Source organism: Zootermopsis nevadensis, unplaced genomic scaffold, assembly GCF_977971745.1.
Source record: "Zootermopsis nevadensis isolate Lab colony 2312 unplaced genomic scaffold, Znev_1.0 Znev_ptg000008l, whole genome shotgun sequence".
NCBI classification, from domain to species: domain Eukaryota; kingdom Metazoa; phylum Arthropoda; class Insecta; order Blattodea; family Termopsidae; genus Zootermopsis; species Zootermopsis nevadensis.
In genome coordinates this window covers 14,519,626-14,532,479 of record NW_028259140.1, presented here as the reverse complement: position 1 = coordinate 14,532,479, position 12,854 = coordinate 14,519,626, and the positions used below count along the sequence as shown (strand labels likewise).

Genomic DNA, 12,854 nt, shown 5'->3' with positions numbered 1-12,854 from the left:
ACTCCTTGTTTTGACAGACTTTATGCTGTCAACTGCAGAATTTTAAAGCTTGTACACATCATTTTATTTATGCCTTTTATCTGCAGATCATACACACTTTTCAGTTTCATTCCACATATATTATATTACAAAACTGGTATGAAAGATCAGCTGTGGAAGTAATCTAATAAACTTGGATATTTATTGCCTCTTGGAGTCTGGCCATGTCATGGATTCAAACCAATAGCCCTGGACTGAAAATATTCAGTAGCTGAGCCATGGTTATTAAAATAATCAAAATTACATAAATGAAGATAGTTAATATTGTAGCAAATAAAACTACTTGAAATATTTTATATGCAATTCTCACACCAAGGGATGCCACTAATCTAGCTCATCCAGGGTCTCTGATGCCACATGTTGCCCTCGCATCCTGCTCCAATGGATCCTCGTACAATTTTATACAGACTTTTTTTGTATAAATCTGTATGGCTGTTTCAATTTTCATCAAATTGGCAAGCCTAAATGTGGTTTTCTCATACCGCTTTATACTTAACTTCATTTTTTGTCAAATTCATATCTAACTCCTTGACAGAAACCTGAAACAGAATATACAAAACCACTAGACAAATTGGAGAGCAAATGTACCCAGCTGTAACACACTACATATATTTTCCTCACTTGTTCAGTTCTAATATGTTTTCAGTTTGATATAGTAGGCCTAGACAAATGAAAAGTACAGGAACACTGCTGCCCACCCAAGTGAAATCTAATATACTAACTCTATGGAGCAGAGTCCTTGTGAAGCTGATAATCACTTAGCTGGTCAAGAAATTCCTTGCCTTTTATGGAACTTGAAATCTTCATTTCCATATTACCAAATATTGCAGCAGTGTGATTAGCATTCGTTTTTTATTTCGATCACGAGTTCAGATCTTTATTGGGAGATAGGCAATCCTGAGGTCTCTCTTGGCTAGTGTTAGGAAATGCCAAAATTTCCAATTAATAATTAATCATCCTGTCAATCAATTGTACTGGTCTGAAGTCTGTGCTACTGACATCATTGTTAAATAAATCATACATAAAATATCTTGTCACAAGGGACTGCCACTGATTCGCATCCTGAGCTAAGTCTTAATAATAAAAATCACTGAACAACACAATGAAAATAAATTTAAATGTGGTGTAAGAATTCCTTCAAGTATGTACTAAAATCAGTGAAATCAGAGTAAGTGCACTTTTTAGGTTGTGAAATGGAATGAGACATTCCAAGTTTATGCCTATGCATTGCTGTTGACTGCAGTGATTTGAGCTTCTTATCTGACATGGAAGATCACAAATATGATTTACTTCAACTTTAAGATGTTCCACCAATCACCATCAACTGTTAAGGACAGTATCAGAGGACATCAAGTGTGATGAATGAGGTTAACAATTAAAAATTGTAATGGCACTGGGAAGGACTTGACTGATGTTTTTGTGGCTTTCTTCATTCCCCCCCAAACAACTGCCGTGTTTATTACCATAACTGCTAAAGCCCTAATTCCATCGTTGGTCACTGCTATCTGTTTATTGTTTCATAAAAGCCATATCATAAGAAATAACTCCATTAATATTGCAACCAGTTTACTTTTTTTTTGGAGGGGGAAGAGTTTGGGGGTTACCATGGTTACCTCCATGGGTTTTGTTCTCCCAGGGCACCATAATTCCTACAACCAATCCTAAACATGTTAAAGTGAAGAGCACTAATTGCAGAGAATGGAAGAATCACATTTTTATGCACAGCATCATACCATATCACCAGTCACATACAGTATGCTTCCATGTAAATAGTTAACTTCATTGTGCAGGGTCCTTCCTGAGAAGTCAATAATATGCTCAGCTAGTTACCAAATTCCCCACCCTTTATGGAACTTGGAGGTTCATTACTGTGTTTGTAAAAGGTCATCTGTCTTTATCCTAAGGCAGATGAATACAATCCACAACCTCCAAACCAATTTACCTAAAATCCATTTTTATATTTCCTCCCACGTACACAATGATCTTCTGAGTGGTCTCCATTCTGGCTTTCCAACCAAAATTTTGTATGAATTTCTCATCCTTTTGATTTGATAATCCTAAAATTACTTGGTGAAGAGTACATATCCATTATGCATCAGATGGTGTGGGAGGGGGGGGGGGAAGCAGATGGAGGGTAGAAGTCAGCCTTCCTCCTCTCCTCTGATTCCTGTTTGGAGTGTGCTCCCAGTTCATCCAGCTCAATCTCCACCTCACTCCATCCCAAATGGCCCATCCCTTCAGACCTCTTCTTGCCACCCTACATAATCCCTCTGATTCTCAGCACTGTCAATTCAGCCCTAAAGATGGGAACAGTATGTTCTCCAAAATGTTGGCATCTAGTGACCAGTTCACACAGTCTAGTCCAAAACTCAAAAGAATGTCATCATTAATGTCATTGTTGTAAAAACCTCAACTCCCACACCAAATACATAGAGTTTCTACATGTGTCCTTTGCACCTTCTCATTCTGAATGCTACTGACATAAAAGAATATACCATCTCGCTTGGCTTTGTTTATTGTCACATGCATATCGTCTTTGTGATATGTTGATATCATGGTGATGCGCTTCTTATCTTGCCAAGCGAGAACTGACACATCGCCAGAGTGTTGACCACGGAGGAGGAGGAGGAGGAAGAAGTAGTATTCTTCCTTCATAGTCCTTTTAATTTATGGTCACTTCTAGTTTATGCATCACTTCTTGCTTACTGTTAAGTTTATATTTAAGAACATAATAGGATGGTTTGTTTATAACCTTTATATGTGTGTAATTTAGTGAACTGTATTGTAGACTGTAATTGTTAAATTGCTGCCTGTCTTATATGTTTCTTAACCCATCTACTCTTGTAATACAAATAGTTGGTCTTAAAAGAATCTCATTTCAGTTGCTTCTAATCAACTTCTTTTCCTCATTGCCATATTCAGTGTTGGGCTTATGCTTAATATGCTTACTGCTACCATTGCTATGTAGATTTATAATTTTGTCTACAGTGTACACTTTGTTGTTCCACTTATACACTTTACGTTTTTTTAGTTTTATGATTTAAAAATTAAACAGCCTAAAAATATTAACCATGTGTATGAGAATATAAGACACAATTATTTTTTAAATTGCATGCCCATAATACTAGGGTGCAGCTTATAAACAAAATATTTTATCATGACATGGTAAATGGTATGTATCACAACTAGTTAGAAAGTGTTGCATTACAGTTTCCTGTGTAAAGACATTGCAGATGTTTCAGTAATAGTAAATACAGTCGAACCCTGATACAGCTCCCATGTATATGTCACCATCCTAAGAAAGGAAATATGTTGTGCATACTACATTAAAATCCAGGTAATTGTGCCATCGGTTAATCGGGGCAGCCATTTATTTGGGACAAATCTTAAAGAAGAAAAACAAATCGAGAAAATAACCGGAATTAGTATCGCTTAGTTGGAACACTGTGCCGTGTAATGGGGACAGTGAGTGCTAGATGGTGCGCTTGTGGCATGGAGGAGTCAGTGAGTCATCGCTGATTCACTCAGTAATGAACACATGCATATTCAGACAATGTACCGATTCTGTTTGCAACAATAAGTAGCAGGACCATTAAGAATTGCATTGCTCACTGTGGTTTTAAGCATTCAGGCTTGGAGATGCCAGATATGACCAATAGTGAAAATGACGCCATTTTGGAAGTGCAACACATCAGAAACTACAAAGAGTGTGGATGTATTGACAATATTCTTCAGTGTTACAATGAAAATGAAGATTATGAAGACGCAGTTGTTGAACAAATTGCAGCAAAACACCAAAAGACCAGGAAAGTGATGAGGACGACACACCTGAGCTTCAGCGAATGAATAACCAGAATTCCAGAAAATTTGCTGCTGGATTACAACGCTACTACATGCAAGAAGGCAATGAAGACAGTTCTGTATCTGCACTATATACCTGTGCGTATGTTGTTCAGTTTCAGTCAATCAAGAGAACACTAGGTTCAACAAATATTGACAGTAATTCAGCAGTTTGTCATACAAACCAATACTATTGTGATCAGTAAGCAGAATTTGGGAGATGGACTCTTTTGAAGTCTGGGTCTCTTGCTGTCTTGTTTTTACATTTGTCGCCCTCAGATATTTTGCAACCACTCCACTGGAAATTGCATTTTTGCAGGTTTAACAGGCAGTGTTTATAGTGTGATTGGTTGTCATTGACTCAAAATCAGATCTTTGCCATTCCTGGCCTTATTTTCTGTGAATTCATGAATTTTGTAGGTCTTATTGATTTATTATCGTAGCATATCCATTGACTGCATCTGATACAGGTGAATATGCTGGCACACAAGGTCTGGGTCTTCTCCGCCTTCACTCCACATTCCGTCATGACCTCAAAATATATGCCTCGGATGAGGGCCATGTCCAAATGACGGCAGCAGCATTTTCAAAGGGTTTGTTGGCTTTGGAGGGAGAGCTGACTCCTATCCTGGTGCAGATGGTGAAATCTGCTAACACAAATGGACTGCTTTACAATGATTGTGACTCTAGCAAGTACCAAAACATGTAAGTATCAAATGCAAGTACATTCTACCAAACATAGACCTTGAATAATGTGGTATCCAAGTGTTTCATTATTAGACCAGCTGCAATTGAGACCTAGATTTATTATAAATAATTGTATCTTATTAATTTAATTAACTGATACTAAGTGAATGTAATTTTCCTCCTTTGCTCTGTAGAGTTTTTTATGATTTCTCCTAGTACTAAATATATGTGAATCTAAAATCCTTAAAATTGTGAATTTCATAGTGAAAAACAGGATTTTAATTTTGTTGTAGGATTTTTTCTACTTTATAGCGGTCAATGAGGAATAGAAAGTAATATAACAGAAAAAGTCTTCTAACAAAAGTTATAATCTTGTTACTTGCAACAGTAATATGTATTTTGCACATTATTACAGTTCTTTATAATCTGTAACTGTGACCGTAATGTTTATATATTGTCATTTTAAGAAATATTTGTGTTGTGGAAAAGGCAGGGAAATTGTGCACCAAGTAGTTGATTATATTGTTCAGCATGTTTGTGCCTCCTTGGAGATTAGCTCTGATATGGTCATGAAGACCCTAAAGGAATTTGAATTCACCAGGTAACAAAAGGTTAGGATTGACAGTCCTAGGAATATGTTGAATGTGCAGCTGTAGGCAACTAGAGCTGGTCCTCAAAGAATGGCTATCCTTCACCATAAATTTTTTTTTTTATCTGAATGTATACAGTAACTTTTTTAGGTTATCTTTTGGACAGTACAGATGAAAATTCAAGTATAGCATTAAAATAGATATTGGGGGGGGGGGGGGGGGGGGGGTAAATTGTGGAATGGAATGAACTGTTTAGAGTACATATTGTATAATTGTGGGCTTTCATGTTATTGGTGATTTGTAATGTTCTGTTATCAAAGAATTCACTGAAATCAGTTTCTTGATGAACAGGAAATATTTGTAAATGTAAGGTGTTATCACTTTATAAAAAAAACTTAAGAAGTTGTATTAACTCTTACTTTGTGAGATATAGTTGAATCTTGTCTGTGTTATGGTTCACGTTTTGTGCAGGGCAAAGTCACGCCTTCATGAATTGATGCAACAGGATCGGGATTTCACAGCAGAGGATCGTGAGAAGATTAATCCTGGAAATGCACTCAGCATCTCCACTGCACTAGACTTTGTTAAGAATCCTGTCAAATGCTGTGAGCATGTGCAGGACTTGATTCAACGACTTATGGATATTGTGCGCATCAAGAAGGATGATCCTAAGACCAAAGGTATTTCACATATAGCTGGTTGGGGGGAACATCATTTTACACAGAATTTAACATTAAACATTAGATGTTACATTGGACGTGAAACTGGACAGTGAAGATGTGCAAACCCCAATGCAGTGAAACCTCGTATTTAGGTTTCTGGAATGTGTGTAGTTTCATTTTAATTTCCTGGGTTTCATGCAATTTTGTGTTTTTTTCTGTCAAGTGAGAGAGAAAGAGACAGGTGAAGTTTGTTTTAAACTGTTGGCTGCTCAAATGAAATTGGTTGCCATCTTGCAAGAGTTGTTGTGCCTTTCAATGTGTGATTTTTACAAGTTAGCTGCTATTATTATTATTTAATCTGTTGTCTGAGTGTGCTTTGTATACTGCAGTTGTTTTATTTAAATGTGTGTATTTTATGACAACACAAAAGGAAAGAGTCTTTCCTTAAGGAAAAAAAAGCTCACCATACGACAAGAAATTGACAAACATGGGATGTTGCAGTGTGTAGTCTGGTAGAATTTTGCCATGTAACAGGCTAGTGTTTTATGAGATCTCAGGTAGACATTCCAAGACTCACTCAGATGAATGGGTACCCAAACAGGGCTGCCCATGATATAGGCAGATACTGTTAGTTATACAATTGGCATAAACAGCCTGACCCGCCCTAATTTTTAAGAATGTCTGCATTTAAGTGGATATCAGGAGGACACTGAAGACCAACTAGATGATTGAAACTGACATTTCAGACATGCTTATTGCTTCCGTCATCAGGGAGATGACTCATCACACATACACCATAACCATTCCTCTCCATCCAAAATAAGGTTAGTAGAGTAGATCTTAGGGTAAAAAAGTAAAGCTATCCTGCTGTTCACCATGTAGGTACTTGCTTAATCTCAGCACTAGATAGGGGTGAGTGGTCAGCATCACACCCCAGTCACGCTTTACCCCCAGGAAAGGGCGCTGGTACCCATTGGACAGGAGGCTGGGTATGCCGCAGAGCCAGTCCTGACACAGAGTCTGGAGGAAAAATCTTTTGCCCTTGTTGGGGATTGAACCCTGGTCATCGAGTCCATAGTCAGTCATTATACTGGCTGAGCTACCCCAGAGGAAGATAATCAAAGATGTCCATATTTTTAAGAAAGATGTTTAAGGACATAAATTATTAACATAATCCACAACATTCTTGTGTTTCTCAGATGCTGTTTTGTACCATGGGGAGACATGGGAATTGATGGGAAGATGCTTGGGCAAGATTGAGAAGGACTTCTGCACCAAGAACAAGACTTTTGACATCTTGAAAATCCCTGATATTTATGACTGCATTAAGTATGACCTGCAACACAACCAGCATACTTTGCAATTTGAGCAAGCAGAGGAGTTATACATCAATGCCAAATACTTGGCTGACATTGTTATCCCTCAGGTATGTTTGCCATTTAGAACATCAGTGAGCTACTTTGTGCAGAGTGGCTGAATATGCTCTGAAGTGAGTTTTTGTCTGTTAACCTGCTTCGTGCCATGTGCCGATGTGGTTAGCACACCATACTCATGTTGATATTGTCACATCTGAAGAGTTCTGGAAGATTTGTCTGTAATATTATATTCTTGGAGTGTCATCTATTGGCCACAATGTAACAGTCAGTGCTTTTGAATAGTAGGCACATTATTCTGTGTTCTTGTTGGCAGAGGGAAAGAAAAAATAATGTTTAGAAACCTAACAGCTGTCGTTAGTTTTAAACATGGCAGGTTGTACTATGGTGTTTTACTGTGGAAAACAGTGACATCATATTTACTCTGGTTTTGTACAGTTACTTGTATTCATTTTTCATTGGATAGCAGCCGGCTGCTCCACTCCACCATTCAGCACCAGCAAACTCATCGCGCACCCACTGCCTGCCCTATATAATGCCTTCTGTAATGATCTAACCTCATCCACCTTGAAAATGGCAACTGCAGTGTTTGCTAAAACACTGGTTAACACCAAATGTCTGATGCAGCTTTCACCTGAAAACCAAAGCTATACATTGTAGTCATTTTGTTCATATGATTTAAAGTGGGAAAATTCATAATTTTAACTAAAAAATAATGAAAAGGATTTTGCATGATAAGTGTTATACTACATTTTGGTAGTTCATATTTGAAACAAGGTTTTCTTGAAAGCAGAAAGATTTTCCTGACATTTGAGCAATATTTTATATGATTCTCTCTCTCTTCCCCCCCCCCCCCCTTTCAGTCTACATTTTACACAAAATGGTCTTAGGGAGTAGTTTGTGAACTGCCTTGACACTAAGAGGGATAAATACAGGTGCCAGAAGTCTGCAGTCCTTATCTCCCTTTCATTGTTATTTATGATAAACCACATTTTATTAGCAGCCATATAACAAAGAACATATTCTATTTCATGTACCAGGCCTATTTGTGATTTTGCAGCTCTAAAACTAACTCATAATAATGTCTTAATACTCTTTTCTAATGCATTTTGCTACAATATGGGTTGACAGAGGAGAAGTTGTCCAAAGGCGTGTATCTCTTGTTTCTGTCCCTTGTATGTACTGACATCAGAAGTCTGTGTGCTTCTCTTGCTATTCTTTGTTAAGTGTGATAATCAAAATTTATCATTTGCCTTGTTTACTAGTACACATCTACCTTTGTGTTTTATGCAGCTGAGATCTAAGTCATAATGTCTTACAGTCTGTACACATGTATTGCAGGAATATGGGCTTACAGTGCAGGAGAAGTTGGCCATAGGACAAGGAATCTGCACTCCTTTACTGAAGAAAATCCGAGCAGATCTGCAGCACAACATTGAGGAATCAGGAGAGGAGACTGTCAACAGACTGAACCCACGGTGAGGAACCACAATGACTAAAATATGTTTAAATTGCTAAAGATCTGTTACAGTCATTGAACTATTTGGTGCAAATCTGACTAACTCTGTTGAGTAGAATCCTAATTAAAAAGCTGATAATCAGGTATTCTAGAAATTCTCTGGCTTATGTGGAACTAAATACACCATGTTTGCTGAGTCTCCTGTTCCTTACCTATATAAATCCAATGAAGTCTTGGTCAATCAGCTGTGTGAAAATAACATTGTAGTCCATCCAACATGTTGGAGACTGTTTCTGCTTCTGTCATCAGCTTTCCAGTTGTGTAAAGTAGTCTAATGGGTCAAAAGATTGAAGGAAACATAGGATCCTTTCCAGCTTCAGTATAGATATCACATTAGTTAGTATCTATCAACCCCAGGTCTGAGGGCACCTACAAGGAAGCCTTGATTATGGCTACCAACAAAACCGCTCTTTGTAGTTATTTATGGATGTTGATTGGTAAGGGTAAACAGAGTTATCTACACAACATTGCTAGACTGACAGTACTTTGCACAGAAGTTAGTGCAGTTATAGGGTGAGTGGTTAGTGCCATCTGGTGCATATTTAATGCTTTATTTGTGTTTGAAGTTTCAATAATAATGCCACCACATGTCACAAAAGTGTATTTATTTGTTCTCAAGTTGTTATATGTGTGTGTGGACAGACAGAATGAACAAAATAGCAGCTCTACAGGGGCACTAAAGAATTTGATGTGTTCTAAATTTAATGTGCATGCTGTCATAAAATTTGCAAACCTAGCTTTAAATGTTGTAGCAATCCTTTGTTTAATATTTTGTAAATATTATGAAATGTTATTTTAGGCTTGATGTACTTGTGGTAATGTGTGCAGTGTTTTGCAGTTACTCACATGGTGTATCAAGCCCAGGACGACACGTGCGGACTCGCTTGTACTTTACCAGTGAAAGTCATGTTCACTCACTACTAACTGTACTGCGCTATGGTGGTCTGCTTGATGTAAGTTGTTTTGTTTTTGTTTTAGCCTGGAATTGTAAACAATTGTAAGAGTGTTTTGTTGTGAGTTTAAATGATCGTTACTTTGTAGGTACGGAAGGATGAGCAGTGGCGCAGAGCAATGGAATATGTTAGCATGGTGTCAGAACTCAACTACATGTCACAGATTGTTATCATGCTATATGAAGACCCTACCAAGGACCCTTCCTCTGAAGAGAGGTGAGTCAAGTCCAATTTTAACTAAAATGCCAACTCCAAAAGAAGACATGAAAGAGTTTTATTGTAACAGATTTTTTGTGTGTATCATAAGAATTTACCTCATATTCCTGGAGAGGGTAATCTCCCTGAGCAGGTCATCGAAGCCTCTCCAAGCACAAGACTTAATCTTCATTATGGTACTATCCTTTTGTGGCCTTGAAGAGGTCTGCTTTCTCTGTTTTCTAACCCAGCTGAAGATAACTTTTTCCTATTGACCCAGACATTTTTCTGTCTCCCTGCCCCATCTCGTGGTTCTGACTAGCCTTTTTTTTTGCCAGATTCTCCTCCTAACCATATGTAAACAATCCACTTCCTAACTCTCCTCACTACATCCTGAAGATAGAGGCACTATGTTCCTCCGAAACACTGATACACAGCCAAAATACAACATAGTGCAACAACCCAGTATACTGCTGTCTCTATATTAATATATATCTGAAATTTTATGTGATTGATAATATCGTGGATTTATCTTGAAATTTGGCCATGGCTTATGTTTTGTGCTTCAGGTTTCATGTGGAGCTTCACTTCAGTCCTGGGGTAAATTGCTGTGTTCAGAAGAACTTACCACCAGGTCCTGGATTCAGACCGCACAGCCGTAATGAATCTGTGGGCTCAAAGACTGTGGTGTGTATGGTTAGTTTGTAAACTACTTAATGATGTTGTATGACCTGCCGAGGCTGTTTAACATGAAATTAAAATAGAGGCTGATTATGTATGATGAACAGGAAGGGATTGAGGAGGAAGCTGTCATGCCTCGTTTCATGGGTATGTGCGAGAATGACTACTCGTTTAATGCAAGTTTGAAACCAGAATTTGGAAATATGTTGATAATTGGAACAAGAACAAGAATTTTCTTAGTAGGGTTCCTCACCCCCACCCCCTTCATCTTGTATAATCACAACTTATAACATTAGCTATTCTTTCCATAATGAACCAAAGTGTACTACAGGTCCCTTTTTATATCGTTGTCACCATTGAATCTGAAAATTGTAAGTGCTGATTCTAGATCCTTTCTCCCAACTCACTGCATATAAAAATTCACATATGTAATAAGTAATATTTTTATTACATGGAATAATAACTTATACCAGTGTTCCAGTTGTTGACAGATTTATCTGTGGTGGAGAGATCTTCAAATAAATGTATGAGTGTGTGGTTATATATTAGCTTGTGTATCTGAATACAGTGCATGGCAGAGAACAGCATTATATAATGGATAAGACAGCTTGAGTACAAGACAGGGTTGTGAACATACAAGAATTTTATGTGTATGAAAATGTAAAATTTTGCTAAGGTACAAACAGTATTCAGTCTCTTATAAGTCAGAAGCATTATAGTTTGATCTAGCTTGCTCAGACTTTGTGAAATTTTTTTCAGCTAAGCCTTTCTTTATTATACAGGCTGACTTAAAAGTCATGCAGCCTGTATTGAAATATTTGTTAAGGGTTGCAGGTCAGTACATTTTTATTGGATTAATAGACATACACTATTACTGTGATTACAAGCAGGTTACAATGTTACATGACTTGCCATGTAACCCGATATAATTGATCCATTCCAATAATTCATCATGTGCTGAAATAATATGCACTACAATCAGAACTCAGCTGAATGCAGTCTGACCTTATCTTATGAATTCCTCATTACAAGACACTGCGCTTAACATTCCGTTCTTTGACAACAGTTCTAACCCTAATAAAGAAAACTTTTAAATGGAACCTTATTTGATATCAAAACTTTCATTTAACTAGGGTATTATTTATTTATGTACGAGGTGCGATCGGAAAGTTTCAAGACTGTGTCAATAGAGGGCGAACCGGATGTAATACGAGCTTCTGCCGCTAGGGGGTGCGGCCTACATTCATAGTGAATCAGTGTGCCAGCCGGCATCATCGAATTAGCATTTGTTTCTTAGTTACGGGCGTTTTGGTAGTGCATTACACCGACCCTCCTGCGATTTCGGAATGGCGTGTGCATCAAATTTTGCCAAAGACTCGCCGAAACGGCTACGGAAACCTATGAAATGCTAAAGCAAGCATTTGGGGAGTCCGCAATGGGTCGTGCACAAACTTTTGTGTGGCATTCACGTTTTAAAAATGGCCGAACCTCTGTCGAGATGACGAGCGTTCTGGACGACCATCTTCGAGCACAACGCCCGAAAATGTTACGAAGATTCGGCAGGCCATTCACGAAGATCGACGTCGTACCATCAACGACTTGTGCGACATTGTTGGGATAGGCTATGGGACTTGTCAGCTGATTCTAAAGAACTCCACATGCGACGCATCGCAGCCAAGTTTGTGCCAAGGCTCCTGTCTGAGGACCAGAAGCAGAATCGACTTCTCGTTTGTCAGGAGCTCAAAGATCTTGCAAGAACCAACCCCAACTTCCTTTCTAAGGTTTCCTCTTCCCAAAGATGAAAATTCAGCTAAAGGGAAGGAGATTTGAGACGATAGAAGAGATTCAGGCATTCGCAGATGGTGCTTGACAGGCTGACAAAGAAAGATTTCCAGGGATGCTTCCAGGCTTGGCAGCGGCGCTGGGATCGTTGTGTTCACTCCCAGGGGAACTACTTCGAGGGTGATAGATGAATTTAATACCTGAGATAAGTGTACGGGTTTTTTTTTTATACGCGCAGTCTAGAAACTTTCCGATCGCACCTCGTATACTTAAAAATGTACATTATTTTGTAAAAATCTAACTAGTATGTACTTAATAATTTCAAAAAATGAAAACTATTTGTTAATTTTAAAGTTAACTAATCTTTTAATGACTTTGTTGTGTCTGCTTTTTGTTGGAGATCATTTGAATGTTTGGTTGCAGCATGGAGGTCCGCAGTTTCAGTTGATTCTCTAGATGGGTATCCGTCATTTGTGACCTTAACGGCGTCTTGAAAAATGTATTAATAAAAATAAAAGGATTTGTTATGTAAA

The 12,854-nt window shown here is 38.0% G+C and overlaps 1 protein-coding gene across 1 annotated transcript in view; it reads left to right on the top strand.

Moving 5' to 3' along the window:
* The window catches only part of LOC110838414 (inositol hexakisphosphate and diphosphoinositol-pentakisphosphate kinase-like), a 16,929-nt gene extending 4,075 nt beyond the window's left edge, over positions 1–12,854 (top strand). Inside the window, exons 3-10 of the mRNA XM_087345220.1 lie at positions 4,350–4,584; positions 5,628–5,836; positions 7,018–7,244; positions 8,533–8,669; positions 9,549–9,663; positions 9,752–9,879; positions 10,428–10,545; positions 12,745–12,854. Of these exons, the coding sequence (XP_087201346.1) occupies positions 4,448–4,584; positions 5,628–5,836; positions 7,018–7,244; positions 8,533–8,669; positions 9,549–9,663; positions 9,752–9,879; positions 10,428–10,545; positions 12,745–12,777 (1,104 nt within the window). The 5' untranslated portion in view covers positions 4,350–4,447 and the 3' untranslated portion in view covers positions 12,778–12,854. The remainder of the gene's footprint in view (positions 1–4,349; positions 4,585–5,627; positions 5,837–7,017; positions 7,245–8,532; positions 8,670–9,548; positions 9,664–9,751; positions 9,880–10,427; positions 10,546–12,744) is intronic.